The sequence below is a fragment of the Peromyscus eremicus genome, chromosome X (genome assembly GCF_949786415.1).
Source record: "Peromyscus eremicus chromosome X, PerEre_H2_v1, whole genome shotgun sequence".
Lineage (NCBI taxonomy): Eukaryota > Metazoa > Chordata > Mammalia > Rodentia > Cricetidae > Peromyscus > Peromyscus eremicus.
In genome coordinates this window covers 120,025,293-120,045,919 of record NC_081439.1, presented here as the reverse complement: position 1 = coordinate 120,045,919, position 20,627 = coordinate 120,025,293, and the positions used below count along the sequence as shown (strand labels likewise).

Below are 20,627 nucleotides of genomic sequence, written 5' to 3'. Positions count from 1 at the left end.
TGTATAAAAATTAAAAAAAAAGAAAAATTGTAAAATTTAAAACAAAATCAATTAATTAATTAAAACATTAAAAAAGCACCAGTACCATATTAAGGATACCCACTTTTGAGTTGTTAATCAAAAGGGTTCCAGGGACCTCAAAAACAATCCAGAGTATGGCTATTGCTCTTGGTGGTCAAACAAACCATACTGGTAAGACCATATTGTTGAAGAAACAATACACTTTGGTTACAGGGTATGAAGACATTAAGTTGAAACTTATCTGGTTAGTTTTCATAGTGCTGGTAGATGTTGTGAATGTTACTGGTAGATAAAAGTAATCATCAATTTTATCTAGCTTTTAACTCTGTGAGCTACAATAATGACTGGCCTAGAAAGATAAGTTCATTGGTTAAATAGTGGCAGGAATATTTAGGAGTAACAAGCTGCTTTATAATGAGATTTAAGACCTGCTTCAAAAGACTAAGCTCATAGCTGGTATTGTTAACTGAGCCAAGAATCCATGGCTGGTAGACCATAGGACCTAGGGGAGAACCTACTACTGTAGTATATATTGTTAAATTTCCTTCTGAATATTTATCCTTATATTTATAGATCAATGACATTCCACTTCTAACTGAGGAGCCATTGGCAGTTGATGGTTATTAGGGGAGGGGAGCATCAGTTCTTTACAGGGATGTGGCCCTGGGTAGGTTGCTTATTCCCCAGTGAATGGTCCTATATCCATGTACATACTGGCAACACTACTTGGAATCAATGTTTAAAAAAAGAAAGTTACATAAAGTTTGGAAGGAGATGTGGTTGGGATCTGGAAGAAGTTGTCGGAGACAGACTGGGGTGGATTTGATTAAAACTGTAAACATGAAATTCTCAGAAAATAAAAATATTTTTAAATTAAAAAATTCTAATGTTACATATTACTCCTAAAACAGTGAAAAGTCAATCTAGAAAGGGGAGAAAAATATTTTCAAGTCATTCGTTGAGTGAAGATCTAATATCTAGAATACACAGAAAATGTAAAAAAATCTTTACTCTATAATAACAATATGATAACCAAAAGATTTGTTGGAGTTTGAAATTTATGTGACTCTATGAATCTTTAAAGTTTATTCTCCAGTTAACGGTCCTATTGGGAAAAGATGGACACACTAGGGGGGAGGACCTAGTTCAAGGATATAAGTTAAGGGAAAGAGGCATTCTTGAAGGGTGTATTGGGTCCCTGTTTCTCTCTCTCTCTCTCTCTCTCTCTCTCTCTCTCTCTCTCTCTCTCTCTCTCTCTCTCTCTCTCTCTCTCTCTCTCTCTCTGTATGCAGCTCTACTCCACCACATGCCCCTTTCCATAATGTTTTGCATCACCACAGGCCCAAGCTACTGAGGTTAAGAAAGCCACTAGAATGGCTATAGTCATATTTCCAAAAAGAAAATACTACATGTTTGGAAGAATATGGACAAACTAGAACTCTTATTCGACTATGGTGGAAATATAAACAGTTTGGCATTTTTTCCAATAAATTAAACATATTCTTCCAAGTGATGTAACATTTTGGCCTCTAAGTATATAGTCAAAAGAGTTGAAGACAGAAAAGTACAGTGGAATAGAACATCACAAACATTGAAGATAACATTACAAGAAGTAAAAATAGGTAAGCTTTTCAGAAGTGAAGTGGAAGTATATGAATGGCTATTAAAACTGGTGTAAGAGGAAAGAAAAATGAAAGAACAGAAATCATTTAATATAAAATTGAATAGTGACTGTTTGGGAGAAAATATGAATCAAGGAGTTGATACAGAATTTGTTAGAAGTTTGATAGTAGAAGGAAAATGTGGAACAATAGCTAGAGGTGCATCTGGTTTGAAAAAATAATTCTTAAAGAAGATATGATCATAACACATTTGCATGCTGATGTGAATGATTCTGTGAAATTTCCTACATAAATGAGCAAGAATACAGTTTCAAATGATAAAAACCCTTGAGGAATATTCAAAGCAATACAAATGAGATGCATAGCTAGCATAGAATGGATAAACTTATCTGAGAACAGATAATGTTATAGATTAAATGTAGAGAATAAAATCATGACAGTATGGCTACAGACAGATGTAACACATGTCAATTTGGTGTCTAGGTCATGAGCATTAAAGTGAGTGACTTATGTGTGACACAGAGAAAAAATATCACTGATAAAGGGCCTAAAGATTGATAAACATTAAATGAATAGCTACAAATAGTTGAAGTTGCCAAAGTGATGTTGAGAGTAAAGTGAGAGAAAAGGGCAGTGATTCAGGACCTAAAAAGGTTTAATTAATGAAGAAAAGTGATTGGACTGGAAAGACTGAAGATGAAAAGTATGAGAGGGGTAGGCACATGGCAGGACATAACTCCAATGTTAGGAACTTGGGATGACACCTATATTGTAAAGTAGAAAGTGATAGAAATGATTTTTGAGTGTCAATGAACATTAGGACAGGCACCCAGCACACCTCTAACCTCTTCAATATGTATAGAAAAGTGCATCTAACTTAAGAAAGGTATGAGAGAGTTGATCTCCTTAGGGTGCTGCCAGTTTAGAATTAGAAAATTGAGGCAAATGGAACATTAATAAATAAGTTTGAAGTCACCTGGAGTTTTTCAATGAGTCTCTTAGAAAGATCAGGAAAGGGCTTATGATGCTGCAGGAAGAAATTTGTCTAATTTTGCAATGTATAAGACAATATTGGAATAAAATCTAAGTAATGATGGATAATCTCCACTATGGTGTCTTCAGTATAGGTGATGGATAAGACAGGAAGAATCCAGAGTCTTGATGTACACAAAAGACAGTTAATCTGCTCTAACTACACCTCACAGTACCCATCTAGATTATAAGAGATAATTGGGATTTTTTCCAGTTTCTTGTAATTGTATGGTACACTGGGAAGTGACTACAGTTTTTCTGGTCAATTTAGAGTTTAGAAGAATATACAAACATCAATTTAAAGAAAAAGTGGTGGTGGTGGTGCATGTCTTTATTCCCAGCACTCGGGAGGCAGAGCCAGGCGGATCTCTGAGTTCAAGGTCAGCCTGGTCTACAGAGCGAGCTCCAGGACAGGCACCAAAACTACACAGAGAAACCCTGTCTCGAAAAACAAAACAACAAAAAAGTGTGTGTGTGTGTGTGTGTGTGTGTGTGTGTGTGTGTGTATTTAAAAGAATTCCAGTGCATTACTATTATAGGCATATGAAACTATGCACTGATCTTAGACATTTCAGCATGTGGCACACACATGGCTTAGATGCAGACATCAGCACATACTGAGCACATACAAAGTCAATGCTCAGGAGGTGCTATTGGGAAGCAGTTTTGTCTGCCTGGTAAACATTTACTTAAACTTTCTAAATGTATAAAAAAACGGAAGAAATGTAAGTGGAACATTTTCCCCCTAACTTTTCTCCTCAGGAAGCATTTGGAGTTGTGTTCACTAAACAAATTTACCTGCTAATACTCCAGGTTGCTCATCAGTGGGCACATGTTCCCACCTAAGTATGGTTACTAGCAAAAATTTAATGAAAATCATGACTGTATCTGGCTCACATTAAAAAGGTTTCTCTTTGTTATTGTCTTTTAAAAGAACTATTTCCCCATGCTTATAAATCCTGACTCAGAACATCAGTTGAATCTATCTCAGGGGCTTTGTGACTTATACCTTCTTTCTGGGAACCAGCACAGTCCTCAGATGACGAATATTAGTAGTATTGTCAAAGTCGTTTTGCTATCACAGTTATCCACTAAACTGTCTGAAGGTGGAATACAGGCAAGTCAAAGCAATCCTAAGATTAGATTTTATTTATCAAATGCTCACAGTATATATTATCACCAGGGCAAAGGACTGGAAGATCTAATTGAATTGCCAGTGGAGATCTGGGCTCTCAAGTTCTGGAAACATACAGAAACAGACTACAGATCTACCATCACTAACACATGAGCCTAATCTTAAAGTATTTTTCATCTTTAAGATAGAGGTAATAATAGCAGCAGCCCACATGATTATTACTAGTAATAAATGGCGTGAAGTGTGTGATAAGATTAAAACAGTGAGTAGAACACAGTCATCTCAGCAAGCTTATTTCATCCTACCTTGTGACAACTTCACATGCATTTCAATTCTCCCGAAAGATCATTGCAATTTCTATAGGTTAATAATTTTCACTTTATGTATCAAACTCCTCCTGTGATTTGCAATAATTCAGCAGCTGCAAAAACATCAAATATTCCAAAGTGGACTCCTTTTTGTTCCCTCATTCTGATAGGCAGATTGTTGATGAATACAAGGCACTGATGCTACTTCAACTAGCTTTTCTTTATTCTAATCAGTAACGGGTGGATCATTGCTGCACCTTTTAGCTAGCAGAATGAAATCCCTTATTTGGTAATAGTGAAGTAGTGAATATGATCATCAGCTGTTAAACTCATATATAAAAGTCGCAATGATAACCATTACTCTGTAATTTGATATACACCAATAAAACATTTGAAAAAATAGTCAAGAAAATAAATACAATTGAATGACTATGGCTGCCAATATCAAAAGTGGAAACAGCTACCAGCTAATTTAAGAGTATGCTATTGCAAACCCTTCCATTCCCAAGACTTTCCTTTTTGGGATTACTTAAAATCAGCAACTTAATTAACTAAGGAAACAATAAAATGAAATGTTAAGAAACATATCAAGATATGCTTGGAAATCAAAATAGAGTTGCTTTTAACACAAAGAAATGAAGATGAAAATGCCACAAAAATCTCTCCTGGAATAAATCATGTTCTTCGCTCCAGGGGCTGGAGAGAAAAGTAATTTTGTCACAACTATATATCATTCATCCAGATGTGTGATTTTTTTTCAAATCTTTGAAACCTAGCAGTCTATAAACTAGGAATCTATTCATTGAATTTAAAGATAACCATATGTGCTTTTATAATCAAGCCTAAATTATTCTACAGTGGAATAAAATGAATCTTATACCTTACCACTTTATTCAGAAATTCAGAGTAGGAATTGGCTATAAAAGCTCAGAATTCATATATAGCTTCCAAATCTATGCTTTAGTTCTGGAATTTTGAATGTTTTAAACTAACTTAACACAGACATTAAGAAAAGCAATGTATTTCAGGAAAAGCTCTGTTTAACAGTGAGTCTCTACACAGGGAATTGTCCATGTCGAACACATTGCCTCTCTTTTCAAGGCGTGACTTTGAGAGAGGCCAATGAAAAGATCTCAATCCTCAGAAGAAATGTCATGCTGCTGTTTCTGAGAACAAATTGACCTGAGAGTCTTTTAAATTCATTTTGTCCTGTTAGCATTAGATCTGTCCTGTTTTCCTGTCTCCCATTTTAATTGACAGGACTCAGTCATGGGCTCAGATCCACCTTACTTTCTTCAGCTGTGCTGCCTTTGACCTGCCTATTTCCTGTTTGTTTCCTTGGCCATGCTACTGCCATGCTGATAGCTACTCTCTCAGAATTCTCAAGGCCACCTAATATTTCCCTACAACCATGCCATCACCTAGTTCATATGATTTAGTATTAAGGACATATATAACAACATTTAGCAAACCAGACACTGGCCTAAGTACTTTACATGTATTGTCATCACTAATTCTCCCAATAACCCTAAGAAGTAGAATTTATTAGTTCTACACCATTAATAAGGACACTGAGGCTCAGATAACCTATAATTGGTGGCATTGGGATTGATATTTCAGGAAGAATTTATAACCTAAAATGGTGTACAGTAAAACCTCACTGATTGTTATCTCTTTTGCTAAATATTTTTATGAAAAAATCTTATCTTTTATTTAGTGATTTCTACTACTGAAGATACAGAATGTTTCAGGACACTGGGTGCACATGCATGCTATATTACATGTATTTGTTTTGACATGCCATTTAAAAATAACATTAAATCAGAATGCTATGAATTATTATTCAAGAAAAACAAGAGTTGTTATTAAATAATGAGGCTGATCTGTCTAAATAGCATGACATTTCCTGTTCCCCAGAGGCACTATTGAATTGTGAGCCTCTGTGAATTTTTAGAAACTTTGGCTATATTTGTCTCATTTTTTACTAACATATTTTACTTATTTTATTAGTAGTTATTAATTATACATAATTGTTTTCTTTATAACATTTTCATATATGTATGTAATGCATTTTGATCATATCTACTTTCTATTACCCTCAATTATCTCCTTTTTACTCCCACAGATTCTCTCGATCTTGCCAACTAGTCCTAATTTCTTCTCTTCTTAGCTTTTAGTGACCCAATGAGCTTAACTGAGGTTATTTATAGGTGCATAGTCAACTTTCCAATGGCTAAACTACTAAAGACAATGTCACTCCCTTCCCAACAATCATTAACTAACTACCTATAGAGCTCTCCTTGCAACAGTTAACTATGAATAAATCATCTGGGAGGGGTAGGACCTTATGAGTGCCCCCCCATGGTGGCATGTTAATGGGAAGAATCGTGCTCAGAAATTACAACTGCAATGAATTCATATGTTTAGTGGCCATGCCATGCCTGTAAGAAAAGATGCCACAACATGTTACTCCTTCCTCTGGCTTTTAAATTCTTTCTGATCCCTTTCTACAGTGTTCTCTAATCTTCATTCAGAAAGGGTGATATTTAGAACTTAGCTTTGAACTTACTCTCCACCCATTGCCAAGTTCTCTGTCTTTGCAATAACTGCTAACAACTGTTATAAGAATCTTCTCTGACCAAATGTGAAAGCAGCAGTAATATCTTGGCATAAATATAAATATTTATATGTTATTTTGACAACTTTACCTGTCAATTTAGAAACAAACAAATAGTAGTAGCCTCCCCACTAGTTCCTATCACCTACTCAGCCTGAAAATTTTAACCAGGTTGACAGTATCACATGTGAATTCTATCCTATGGAGCAGGCTTCAAACCAAATGAGAAGAGTTTGGTAATTTCCTTTTTTTTTTTTTTTTTTTTTGGTTTTTCGAGACAGGGTTTCTCTGTGTAGCTTTGTGCCTTTCCTGGAACTCACTTGGTAGCCCAGGCTGGCCTCGAACTCACAGAGATCCACCTGGCTCTGCCCCCCGAGTGCTGGGATTAAAGGCGTGCGCCACCACCGCCCGGCCTTTTTAAATTTCTTTCTTTTTTTTTTTTTTTTTTTTTTGGTAATTTCCTTAACAGTCATGACACTGTTGTACCAGAGGGCACATGTTGTCTTACAGGTTGGCAGTGTAGTTCATTGCATCCACAGCATTGATGTTTTTCTCTCTCAACACCCTGCATAGCATCATCCAGTGCTGTGAAAACTAGCTAACAGGATGGAAGGTGTTGAATTCAGTTCCAGTTTAATTTTTCTATGACCATCAACCAAAGTGTGTTATGTCTTCAACAAAAAGAGTCTTATAATTTCCTTTGGTTGAACATGCTTATCGTGTTTTGGCATATTTTCAGTAACACTTCTCAGGAACTCAACTGTTAAGACTCTACCAGCATTGTTCTCCAAACCACACTACTACATGTCCGCATCCTCCATCCAAAGATTTTACCATCTTGAGGCACAGTTTGTGATGCTTCAGTGCTAGTGATCACATTATAGTTTTTAGAGCTCTTCAAACCATACAACTTCCAAATTACCACCCCCAAGTGTTAGTCAGGTCATCTTCACTTCTTATTAACCCTAGAGTATTAATTCCAAATTTTTCTTCTGATAAATGAAGGCCTATAGGGATATCTTAAGTTCTAGAAGACAGAGGAAGATGCTCTTATGAAAGACATTACCATTGTTGTTTTAACGTATTAAATTCTGATGAGCCAAATTAAAAGATTTTGTTGTTTTGTTCTCATTTCTTTTAAAATACATGTATATATTCTACCCTTGCCCCCAAGGATCTGACATTTGAACACCTTGTTTTCATGGTAATAATCTTTGGAGACAGAAACAACTATTACCTTAGATAGGTCATTCATATTTCAAGTTAACACCTGCCTAGTTACTCCAAACAACTTTTTACTCAATAGAGTTAACTTGACCAGTTATTGCTCTTTTAATTATATTACTTCTAAGGTTGAAACATATTTTCCATCCAGGAATGTAAATAGTTTACCTTTAAAAGTAAGGGGATTTTTTCACTCTACCCTTCCTACCTGCAAAGTTACTCCAAACAGCTTTTTACTCAATAGAGTTAACTTGACCAGTTATTGCTCTTTTAATTATATTACTTCTAAGGTTGAAACATATTTTCCATCCAGGAACGTAAATAGTTTATGTTAAAAGTAAGGGGATTTTTTTCACTCTACCCTTCCTATCTTGTTCTTATTTTACCCTCTCTTTTCCTCACTCCATGCCCCTCCTCTTTCTTTTAATTATTCTCTTCATTATCCTCCCTATCCTCCTCCTCCTGCATCTCTTCTTCCTCCTTCTTATTTACAGTACATTGAAACCTTTTAAAAATATATTCTGAGCTCAATGGCAATACAAAAACAAACTATAAACTATAGATTTTCAACCTCTTTATTTAATTTCCTTGTGCTTTTCACATGATCATATGATCTTAAGACAGTCAAATATGAGCCAAAGCATAAACATTATTTTAATATTTTATCATATTTATCTCATGATCACCTCAGTTACTGTTTTTATAAGTACCCTAGACTGGGTGTGATATCCTGATCACACAAATCAGCTTGAGAGTTGAGCAGATGTGTCTCCTTATATCGAATTTCATCTTTATGTGTCTATTTTTTTCACATGAGTTTTTTTTTATAAGAACATTATGAATATTGAAATAGGGGCCCATTTTACATTAGTATAATTCATTTTAACCTAGTAAATACATCTATGACTATTTCCAAATAATGTCATATCCTGGAGTACTGTGGGTTATAACTTTTAACACATGAATTGTTGGTTGATGCAGTTTACCCAATAAAATCAGAGCTTTTGTTTATTCATAAGACTAGTTTTGAAATAGTATGAGCATTTTGCTTACCATAAGCTGGAGACTTCTTACTTATTCAATTAGAAATTCATAATGAAATGAAATGAAACTTCAAGCTGAAAGACAAACACTTGATTATAAGTAGCTAGTGAGAACTAACAGTACCACAAATTCAGTGTTTTCCCTAATCTAAGGTACTACATAAAATATACAGCTAATAGAACTCTTCCACAAGATAGAAGGGATTATCTAGAAATGCTTTTTGTGTGTCTCATCTTAAGGCACCATAAAGATGATCATTCTGTGAGATAAAGTAGTTTTTGCCCCTTCAAACACACTTGACTATAGTTTATGAAGGAAAACAGTTTAATATTATTCAAGAGTCATTACAATTTTGTTTTTGCCATATGTTATTTTACTAAGTAGCCAATAATAACATCACTATCCTTATCTACCAGACTCTAAACTAGATCACTCTATCATTGAAATTGTATTACTTTGTTTTTAGTATATGTAGTGAAGTATCTCCTGTTTTTATAAGTACCCTAGACTGGGTGTGATATCCTGATCACACAAATCAGCTTGAGAGTTGAGCAGATGTGTCTCCTTATATCGAATTTCATCTTTATAAAGAAATACGTCATCTATTTAGTGCATAGTTTTGGAAGCTGAAAAATCTAAACAATGTGACACAAACCTGATGAATTCCCTCTTGGCTGTGTCATCATATGGGAGAAGGCATAACAATGAAAAAAAAAAAAAACATTTGCAAGACATGGAAATCCCGGGGGAGAAAGAGAGAGACTATGAATGAGGTTATTCCCCAACTGACTATGAATGAGCATATTCCTCAACTGACTTTCCACTAGGCCCAACTTCTTTCAGGTTTCACACTACTTCCTAACACTGCCATACTGAAAACCAGGCCTCTAATAATACCTGAATTCTCTTGGAGAATACTCTTAAACCATGTGGTGGTTTGAAAGAAAATGGCCCTTAAACAAAGTGGCACTATTCGGAGGTGTGGCCTTGTTAGAGGAAGCATGTTACTGTGGGGGAGGACTTTGAGGTCTTTTTTGCTCAAGCTTTCCTCAGCATGATGGTCAGTCGACTTCTTGCCGCCTTTTGGTCAAGATGTAGCCAGCACCACATCTGCCTGTACGCTGCCCTGTTCCCTGTCATGATGATAACGGACTGAACCTCTGAAACTATAAGTAGCCACCTCAATTAAATGTTTTCTTTATAAGAGTTGTCATGGTCATGGTGTCTCTTCACAGCAATAGTAACCCAAACTAAGACAAATCATATCTAAGTTATAGCAGAAACTATTTAATTTGTGAAAATGACAAATTAATGCCTAATGACCAGCAGTGCACAACTAGCATCCCCTTTACTTAAGGAATCTGTCCTAATTTCCTTCCATGTTGTGATAAAACACTAACCAAAAAGCAACTTGAGAAGAAAAGGGTTTATTTTAGCTTACAGGGTCTAGCTCATCACAGAGGGGAGGAAAGGCATCAAGTCAGGGCAGGGACATGAAGCACAAACCAGGGAGGAATACTGATTATTGGCTTGGTTCTTCTGGCTTGCCCATCTACCCTTCTTATACAGTCCAAGCTCATTTACCCAGGAATGGCAAAGCCTGCAGTGGGCTAAATCACTCCTCTGTCGATTAGTAACCATGAAAATGTTCTACAGATATGCTCATGTATCAATTCCTCAACTGAGGTGCCCTCTTCTCTTGTGTGGTTGACAACTGAAGCTAACCATGACAAAAGCTGAAAAAAGAGGATCACAAATTTTCGCAACTAAAGGACATTGTATCTCAGACAATTTTGTAAATGGCCAAGAATGTGGCTGATAGGTACAATCTTGGCTAGCATGCACAAAACCGTGTGTTCAATCCCCATTACCATACGTACATAGACATTATTAACTATGAATGGAATTTTCCACTTTACAAACAATTACTCTTGGTATCACATTGACATCAAGACTTGCATAAAAATAAGCCAACCAAACCTCCAGCGTGGATGGTAGGGTCTAATGAAGTCTCCTATCTGAGGAGCCATTGGCAATCAATGGCTGCTAGAGGAGGGAGAGTCAGTTTAATTCAAGTAACTGAAAAATTATCCATGTTCCAATAGATGGTCCTATACCTATTTACATATAGGCAACAATAAACAGACTCAGTGGATATTTAAAAAATGGTAACACATGAAGTTGGAAAGATGGGAGATTAGAGGAAGAATTAGAGGGAAAAGAATGGGGGAATCTGGTCTAAACATGTTATATGAATGAGTGAATATTAAATAAAACATTTAAAAATTAGCCCAACAATGGTCAGTGTATTTTCTATTCTTTTCAATGAATATTTAGTGAAAATAAAATCAAATTGCCTTGTCAATTAGACATTTTGTTTATTAGTAATATCACCAAGAAAATTTCTACAATCTCTTTCTTGGGGGACTACTAGCTTTATATAAGAGCAAATAGAAATTTTGACCATGTATTTCTTCTCTCTATTTCTCTTATTCACATAGTTCTTGGCAATAGGTTGATAATCCATTAAATTTTTTCTTAAATAAGTTTAATGTACTATATTTTATTTATGTATATATGCTTTTGCCTGATTATCTATATTTATGACGTGTGCATTCAGGTTCTAGAAGAGGCCAGAAATAGTGAGCCTCTGAAACTGAAATTACTGGTGGTTGTGAGCTAGCTGACTGATGTGGATGCTGCAAACCAAACCTGAGTCCTCTGCAAGAGCAGCAGGTACTCTAATCTTCTGAGCCACCTCTCTAGCCTTCAATATAATTTCCAAATAAATTAATCATTCAGTTAATCAAGCAGTCATAATCACTAACAATGCTGACTTGGTGCTTTCATAATGAGAAAGCTTCTGTCAAGCCTTGAATCATCTCTATGCTCTAAGTCCCTTTTATTATGTAGGAGACAATAACCAAATAATAACTCAATGCCAAAGAGAAGCATTTCTCTTATCATATATCATTATGGTTAGTGAAATTAAGGACATGGCAATTCAGAAAATCTGTTTCATTTTGTAATCAGGAAACTAATTGTTACATGACAAAGCATTTAGAGATGAGTTTAATTGTCATTTCTCTCTACCATAGTATGTTTCCCCCCAAAAGTTTGTTCATTCAGGATAATTGAAAACAAATTACAAATTCAATCTCCAAAAATATTAATCACATTTAATTTGTTCACTAGAACAATGACATTCCTAAAACAAGTAGTTGGGAACTGATTTTGCCATTGTCATTGTCATATTCATGTTTTGGACAACATCTTGAATATTTCTAAATAGCAGTGATAAAAGAGATTACATGTATGTTTCAGTTTCAGAAATTTCCCCACTGAACTGAAAATAATTCAAATAAGTGTGTTTCATTATGTATATATTTAGGTACATTGCTTGAAATTTTATGCCAATCCAGAAACAAACTATGGTTGGATCACATGTTGTTTTCAGTGTTGGGAAAATAGCTATGAGATGTCATAAGTACAGTATGTTAACCCCCTAATTATTCACTATAGTAGACAAAGTAAAATAACCAGAAAGAGTATAAATTACCAGAAAGAGTATTTTTACCTTACATGACAAAATGGATATTATAAGTATGATAAAGTTAGGAATCACATGCATGAGCATACCACACAAAGAAGCTTGAGAGGAAGAGTTCCATATCCCTTGCTATGGATAATAAGACATGCAACTGAGGCTTAGTCATTTGAAGTAGGAATATCCACAGGGGAAATATTAGTATGACTATCCTTCTCCATGTGGTATGTATAGAACATGACTTTTCTGTAGTTGTAGTTGTGTGGTCCCTGATATAAGTGATAAAATATGTAAATCAGGTGGAATTACTTTTCCCAGGGGGAAAGTCATGGTGAATCATCTAGAGAGGAAATCCTCGTGGGGTTGTTTTCATCTATGTGTAATGACATAATACACATCTTTAGTGAACTGGGTCCCACCACACTGTTACATGGATGACCACTGAGACAGCTGAACAGCAGAGGATATATTGAAATCTCTTAAAGGAAATCATATGGAAGAGGATTGTAATAATGCTGTAATAGTTGTTGGGTGGGTGATAATATCAAAACTAAGCCAAACTGTCTACCTGGAAAGAACTTGCAAAAAGATGGAAGGAATTTCAATCTCAAATAGAGTTGTGGGAGGTATCTTCCACATTTACCTATGATTTAACAGTATATGTAAATGGACATTTTCCTGTCCCAATCACTTGCTCCCAAATAACTGACACAAAGGCTTAATATTATTTATAAATGCTTGGCCAATAGCTCAGGCTTGTTACTAGCTAACTCTTACACTTAAACTACCCCATCATTTTTATCTATGTTTAGCCACATGGCTTGGTACTTTTACTCAGGACGACATTCTCATCTTGCTTCCTTGCATTTGCCAGCAACTCTCTGACTCTACCCTTCTTTCCATCATCCTTAGTTTGGTCACTCCACCTATGCTTCCTGCCTGGCTACTGACCAATCTGCATTTAATTAAACCAATACCAGTGATAAATCTTTATGGTGTACAAGAGGATTTTTCCACAGCAAGTATAGGTGTATAAAGTGGGAGGATGAAATAAAGTATTAGCTTACTATTTCTTACAGCAAAGAGAACATAAAAGAAAGTAGACAAAGAGACCTGTCCATGACACTAGAAAGTAAATTTGAATCTGGGCACCATTGTGAATGCCTATAATCATAGTACTGAGGAGGATAAGGAAGGTTTATTTCCATAAGTCTGAGACCAGTCTAAGATACATAATTAGTATCAGGTGAGTCAAAGATACATAGCAAGAGCTTGTATAAACAAACAACAAAAAGTACAAATGTGATGACATTTGTATTGAGCAAAATTTCCAAGAAAGAGGAAAATAAATGTCAGAAAGCAAAATTCTGCACTAGTGAGCCTCTGTAATTTTTCAAAGACTGCTCAACAGTTTACAAATTGATAACTATTATAGAGGTGCAACTAACTACAACTGTAAGTTGCTGGGGATGTTGTTAATGTGTTGCTCTGATTGATAGATGAATAAAATGCTGATTGGCCAGTAGCCAGGCAGGAAGTATAATGTAGGTGGGATAAAGAGAGATGAGAATTCTGGGAAGTGGAAGGCTGAGTCAGGAGATGCTGCCAGCCACCGGCATGAGGAGCAGGATGTAAAGTACTGGTAAGCCATGAGCCACTTGGCAAGGTATAGATTTATAAAAATGGGTTAATTTAAGATGTAAGAGCTAGTCAAGAGTTAGCCTGAGCTAATGGCTGAACAATTTTAATTAATATGAGCTTCTCAATGATTATTTTATAAGTGAGCTGCAGAACTGCGGGGCCTGAGAGGGACTGGAGAAAACTCCAGCTACAGTAAATCTTCACTCCTGTGGAGGAGGGAGATCTTATAAGTAGGAAACTGTCCAAGCCTCTTTCCTAACAGGGTAGCCAAGGTTTCATGAAGGTTAGAGTCACACAAGATTACCAAATGCCCAACATGAACAGGGCTTTTATTCATCCTCCTACCAATGTACAAAATATGTCTGGATTTGGGAAGATGCTGAGTCCAGGTTTGCCTTGATTCCTGGAGGCTTCCAAAAGCATCATGGACAATGGGCATCAGAGGATAAACATAGAGATAGAAAAGTTTAGGTGAAAAGGAGAATAATTAAGCTTGTACTAGGGGTGGGAAATTATCCCCTTAAAATATACTATATACCTTTCATATTTACAGAGGTGTACAGAACATGTGTATACTGCTAGGAGTAGCCAGAAGTTTCTCTGGTCCTGCCTGGTCTTGCGGTTGGGACAAATCTCTCCCACTCATGGTCCTGCAGCTGCTTATAAAATAATTACACAGAGGCTTATATTATTTACCAACTTGATGGCCGATGGCTCAAGCTTCTGGCTAGATAGCTCTTACATCTTTAACCCATTTCTATTAATCCATGTATTGCCACATGGCCATGGTATTACCAGTCTGCTGGCATGTTACTCCTTGGGCAGTAGGCTTTGTATCTTTCCTGACTCTCCTTTCTTCTTCCTGTCTCTCTCTTGGATTTCCTGCCTGGCTATAACCTGACTTACCATAGGCCAGAGTAGCTTCTTTACTAACCAATCATAGCAACACATATTCACAGCATACAGAAAGACCATCCCACAGCAGCTAGGACATGCCCTATTTAGCAATGTTGGTAAGTTGTATCTGAAGATGTGAATCATAAACTCAGTTTGTGTGGTTGAAGGAAAAGAGAGCTTATGAGAATGGAGACAGTTGATCCAGCTCTGGACCATGTTAATAGCCACGTATGTCTGGGAAAGAGACCAGATGTTTCATGGAGAGTGACAGTAAATTACAGAGAGATAAATATTATAGTGCCCATAATCCATACATGTGCATCCAGAATTACTTTTTTGATGAAACAAATGATATAATTTTAAGACCATTTCAGGCCTTGTTTTTTATTATCCCTGTAGCTGCTGAATCCCAAGAACAACTTTTACTTGCCAGGAATGATGTTAAGAGTTTTTATAGAGCCTCTGCAGAGGGCTTTATTACATAATACAGCCCTCTAAGTACCTTAAAGATATATAAAACCATTAAAAAGATATGTAAGTGCAGTTAAAGGAGCAAGGATGAGAAATCACTCTACACAGGAAGAAGATGTGAGATACAACTATGACATTCTTGGAAGTTTTATACTTGAATAAACACAATTTTCTGTGAAGTGATTATGAAAATCATGCAACACCCTATGCCTATACATGTAAAATTGGTAGTTGAATGCAGGAGACACCCTCCATTAGTAGAAAAGGTGATCCACTGAAGAAATACGTTTACTAATTGAAAATATATATTTTTTTTTTTTTTGGTTTTTCGAGACAGGGTTTCTCTGTGTAGCTTTGCGCCTTTTCCTGGAACTCACTTGGTAGCCCAGGCTGGCCTCGAACTCACAGAGATCCGCCTGGCTCTGCCTCCCCAGTGCTGGGATTAAAGGCGTGCGCCACCAACGCCCGGCCTAATTGAAAATATTAATGCCAATTTTGAGTTGTTGGACACGTACTCTCTCTAAGGCTTCCACACACAGTTCTGGTTATTACTATTTATTGAGTGTATACCAGACTCAATGGTAAATCATTACCACTGAAGATTCCATATATTCTGGCTGCAGGATATTGAGAAATCAAGCTGGCCCTAGCTGAAGGTTTTTTACTTGATAGATAGCATTTGTGTTACTAGAAGCTGGTTTTGCAGGCTTCTGAGGAGAATGACTAATAATCTTCCCTAGTTATGGGCCTTGTATATTAAGGTCCCCAGCATTCCAAGTAATATGTGTTCACTGATTAAATAGTGTTACAATTATTATAGCTGCAGCCATCTACTTTCTTATTTGATTTAAAGCTTACTTCACTGGAGCAAATCCATGTTTGTTATTGTAAGCTAGGAAAAAAAACATGTGGCTGGAAAAATGTGGTCGTTGCTCCATGTCCAGTCCAACCCTCCGAGAGTGTTCTTTGCCGTGCTGGACCCAGCCTGCCTCAGCATCTGGTACAGCCCACCTAGTGTGTCAATCGTAATGTATAAGGAACCAGCTAAATCATCTACCCAGTTTGGATCTTTCAAACAAGCTTAATGGAGGCCAGATAGTACCATGATAGCAGTGTCAACAGCAAATAGCTACATCTTGTTTTTTCATATTGCTTCTTCAAGAGGGCAAATACCTTTATGAACCAGTATATCCCAAAGGAAGTCCACAAATGAAGGGGATACCTCATTTTAAGGAAGAATATTGTGCCCTATTTCCTGAGCAGCTGGCCTAAGAGGCTGCTCTGTGTGCAGCAGAGTCTGGCTAGCTCAGTCGGTAGAGCATGAGACTCTTAATCTCAGGGTCATGGGTTCATGCCCCACATTGGGCACCACTTGTCGGAGCCTGCCCACAGTCAACTGGGTAGCTGGGTAGAGACGTGCGGATTGAAGAGAAAATGAAGAAGACAGAAAAGAGTTGAGAGGTCTGCTGGTCATTGCCGGACAGCCCTGAGTTTATTTCATAGCCAGCTTATATACAGTTTTGAAGGACAGAGATAGAACAATGCATAGCACAGGCATTCAACCACTATCTATCCTGCCTTGCGTCAAGGAGCAGGCAGTTTCATTTTCTATCTCAATGTACCTCTGGCTGGCATCTGCATGCATCTACCTATATAGTGTGTTACTTCCTTTGGTTAATCAGGATTTTCTCACAGCCCTTCAAGGAGGCTCTGCAGGCTAATCAGGATTTTCTCACAGCCCTGGAGCAAGCAAGCAAGCCTGAACTCTATTGACTCAGAATAGACTTCAGATTCAAACTGGGAAACTGAGGCAGTTGTGGGCTCCCACAATAGGCCCCTGGAGAAATGTTACTGTTATAGTTTTTGTTAAATGATGTGCACATGGTACTTCTTAAGCAAATTGCTGTAAAAATATTTGTACCTGCACCCACAAATTACTGGTACTTCTAAATGTATTGAAAGCAAACATATTTTTAGAATTGTTGGTAGTTATTGGCAAAAAATTCTATAAATAAGTGTCTGTTGTGATAAATTTCGGTGGCATTGCTTCACAATAGTCAGAATATATGGAGGTCACTCCATCCAGAATCAGGGATCATCATTGAACCAGGAAAGAAAGAATACAAAATTTGGAGAAAGGTGTAGAGAGCAGTAGAACTCTGTCAGTTGGGCATGGTATAGCCTTAATCATCTTAAAATCAGAAAAGGTTGATTATCCATGTGGATGCTCACAAGATGGGGACCTATTAGTTCAGTAATCTAAAATAGAGTATTCCTTTCTTACAGATGGTGAAAAATGTGGCTTATTAGTAGAGAAAATAACAATCCTTTGTCCATTTAACTCTCATATAGGGGACTATAGTAATTGAAGGTCCTGTTTTTACTTCTATTCGGGGGTATGTTAAGTCTTTAATAGAGAAATAATTTATCTCATGGGTAACCACGCTTTAAAATTATTTTATAGTTATTTGATATTAATTTTGTTATTTGCTGGGTCATATTACTCTCAATCCACAGGAGATATTTCAGGAAATAACTACTATATGTGCAGGGAACTGAAAGAAATTAGTTTGATCCTGTATTTAAGACTCAGCAAACCTGCTTATTTCTAGTTTATGATGAGCAACTCTGTTCATATAAGCCTTCACAGATGTAGGGAGGAAAGGAAGAGGCAATGATGAAGATAAAGAGCTGTTAGTACTTGTGACACTCAGAAAATTTCTACCAAAACATATGTTGAAAATGGTGAGTTTAAATAGAAATTTTAATTGGTGATTAGTTCCTGAATAAATAAATCACAAATTAATAGATTAGTGAGTGATGGATTATCTGTTATAACAGCAGGTATGCTGCTGTTCTTCCTACATGCTCCTCTCACTATTTGATGCATTGCTCTGGACCACTGGACTCTGCAGTGTCCGCACCAACAAGAAGATGCCCATCAAATCTTGACTGCTGACCTCCAAGCCTCAAGATCTTTTATTCTAATATATCTTTGTACTTACATCTCTGGTGTTGAGGTATATTAATAGGAAATAGGTCAAGGTAGCAATTAAATGAAAAATACGAGTAATTCCTGCATGTCCCTTTTCCACAAACATCATGCCTCTCCCCATCTACCCTTGCCGCCCAACCACACTGAAGCACCAAACATCCTTTTCAAATATCCTTGTGGAAGAAAGCATTGATGAACTTCCTCTTCAGCAACCAGCCTCCCTCCTGTTCTTATTCACTGCCACCCAGTATGCCCAACACCCCACAACTAAGAGTGATTCCACGTTTCTCCTGCCTCAAATAGTTTCCTCTTCCCTTTTCTTCCTTCCCCACCAATCAAACACACCACACACTGAAACAAAACCAGTTTTAACAGGATATTTTATTGTATTTTAGTCAACAGTGTCCACACATTCTTATGTATGGGTGTAATATTTGGTCTCTACCGAAAGAACTTCTTCCGTGCTCGTTTTGGTGGATGACATGGAGAGGATTGTGGGTACTGGCGTGGCTCAGGTTGAGCTACAGTATTATTTGAAAGTTGAGATTCCTCTGGGACCTCTTCTTTTTCTTTTTCTTGCTTTTGTTTCTTTTTTTTCTTCCGTTGGTGGTAAAAGATCAAGATGGTGCATTTTCTTTCTTTCTTGTCTTCTGAATTCTCATCAATCACAGATTGTACTTTCTTCATTATTTGGGGGAGCTGATAAGAGAACAGCACAGGTTAAAACACAGTTTCAAGCAAAGCATAAAGTCTATATCCATGATGATGGTTATGGACTGAAGAATTTTGTAGCAGATAATGACAGGGAAGGACTAATAGGTGAGGAATTGTGAGCGAAAGAGAAGAAACTTAAGAGAGATTATCTGACCTTTCTAATTAAGGTAGTCTTCACTGGACTGCAAAGCCTTTCCTTCTGGCTTGGAGGACTTTCTTCTTCCGTACTTGAGCTAGAGGTTGACTCATCATCAGAGTCGAGTTCAGAGAGTGTGTCTGTACTAGAATCCTCTTGCTCCTCACTAACATGCGACATCTTAGAGTTGTATTGGCTACAGTTAACTTCAGGAGGCCTGATGTCTCATATATATCCACTCAGGACAATGAGAAGCCACACCCTTCAGTTTTGATTGGTTGGCAAAAAACTCCTCCAGCCAATGGTATGTCTAAGGTGACTCAGGTGTCACAATGCTACCTCTCCTACCAATTCCATGAAATGCGGAGGGGAGCAGTTTCAATGAGGAAGAGTTGAAATGATCTGGCTAGATGAAGGGATCTTATGTAACTATAATCCCCCTTAAAATAATTTCAGAGTCATCTTTTTATTAAAATGTTTTCAGTTTCTCCTCCCTCCTCTTCTTCTCTTCTCTCCCTACCTCCCTTCTATCCCCCTTCATCCACTCCTCCTCCATCTCCATTTTGAACATGGCAGGCCTCCCATGGGAGTCAACGAAGCATAAATCAAGCTCCTCTCCTTTCATCGAGGTTGGGCAAGGCAACCCAGCATGGGGAATGGGTTTCCAAAAGCCTGCTTAAGCACCAGGGACAAGTCCTGATCCCATTGCTAGGAGCCCCACAAATAGACCAAGGCACACAACTGTCACAGACATGAAAAGGGCCTAGGTCAATCCCATGCAGCCTTCAGTGTATCACAAATCTTAAAGAGTCTTATTAACAAAAACAAACCTAGAGCCAGATATTGGGATGAACGCTGAATGATCAGAGAGACAGAACCAGCTACAGCCACCTCACCTTGCCAATTCCTCAGCTGATCCTGTTTCCTCAGACTGGATGTCTCTGAGTCCTTATCCAGAATGAATCTCAGCTGAACTGCTGCTAGAAGCCTGAAAGCTTAACCAGCCAAACGCTTCTAGTTTCTGGTCTTCACGCCTTATATATCTTTCTGCTTTCTGCTATCACTCCCTGGGATTAAAGGCTCACTATCTGGGATTAAAGGCATGAGTCACCATGCCGGGCTGTTTCCAATGTGGCCTTGAACTGAGATCCAGAGGGATTTCTGCCTCTGGAATGCTAGGATTAAAGGCATGTGCTACCACTGCCTATCCTCTATGTTTAATA

General features: G+C 37.2%; 1 protein-coding gene across 1 annotated transcript; it reads right to left on the bottom strand.

Annotated features, from left to right (window-relative positions):
* Positions 1–18,917: 18,917 nt before the first annotated feature.
* On the bottom strand, positions 18,918–19,653 carry LOC131899747 (NKAP family protein CG6066-like). The gene is made up of 2 exons (XM_059251217.1): positions 19,423–19,653; positions 18,918–19,253 (listed from the first exon to the last, which is right to left on the bottom strand). Exons 1-2 carry the CDS (start codon positions 19,582–19,584, stop codon positions 18,996–18,998), a joined length of 420 nt encoding a protein of 139 aa, XP_059107200.1. The 5' UTR covers positions 19,585–19,653; the 3' UTR covers positions 18,918–18,995.
* Positions 19,654–20,627: the final 974 nt, after the last annotated feature.

Excerpts from the sequence above, each read along its gene's own strand:
- LOC131899747 (XM_059251217.1), bottom strand. The coding sequence starts at position 19,584 with ATGTCGCATGTTAGTGAGGAGCAAGAGGATTCTAGTACAGACACACTC. Across the intron at positions 19,254-19,422 it reads AGACTACCTTAATTAGAAAG|CTCCCCCAAATAATGAAGAA; the intron begins GTCAGATAATCT and ends TTCTCTTATCAG.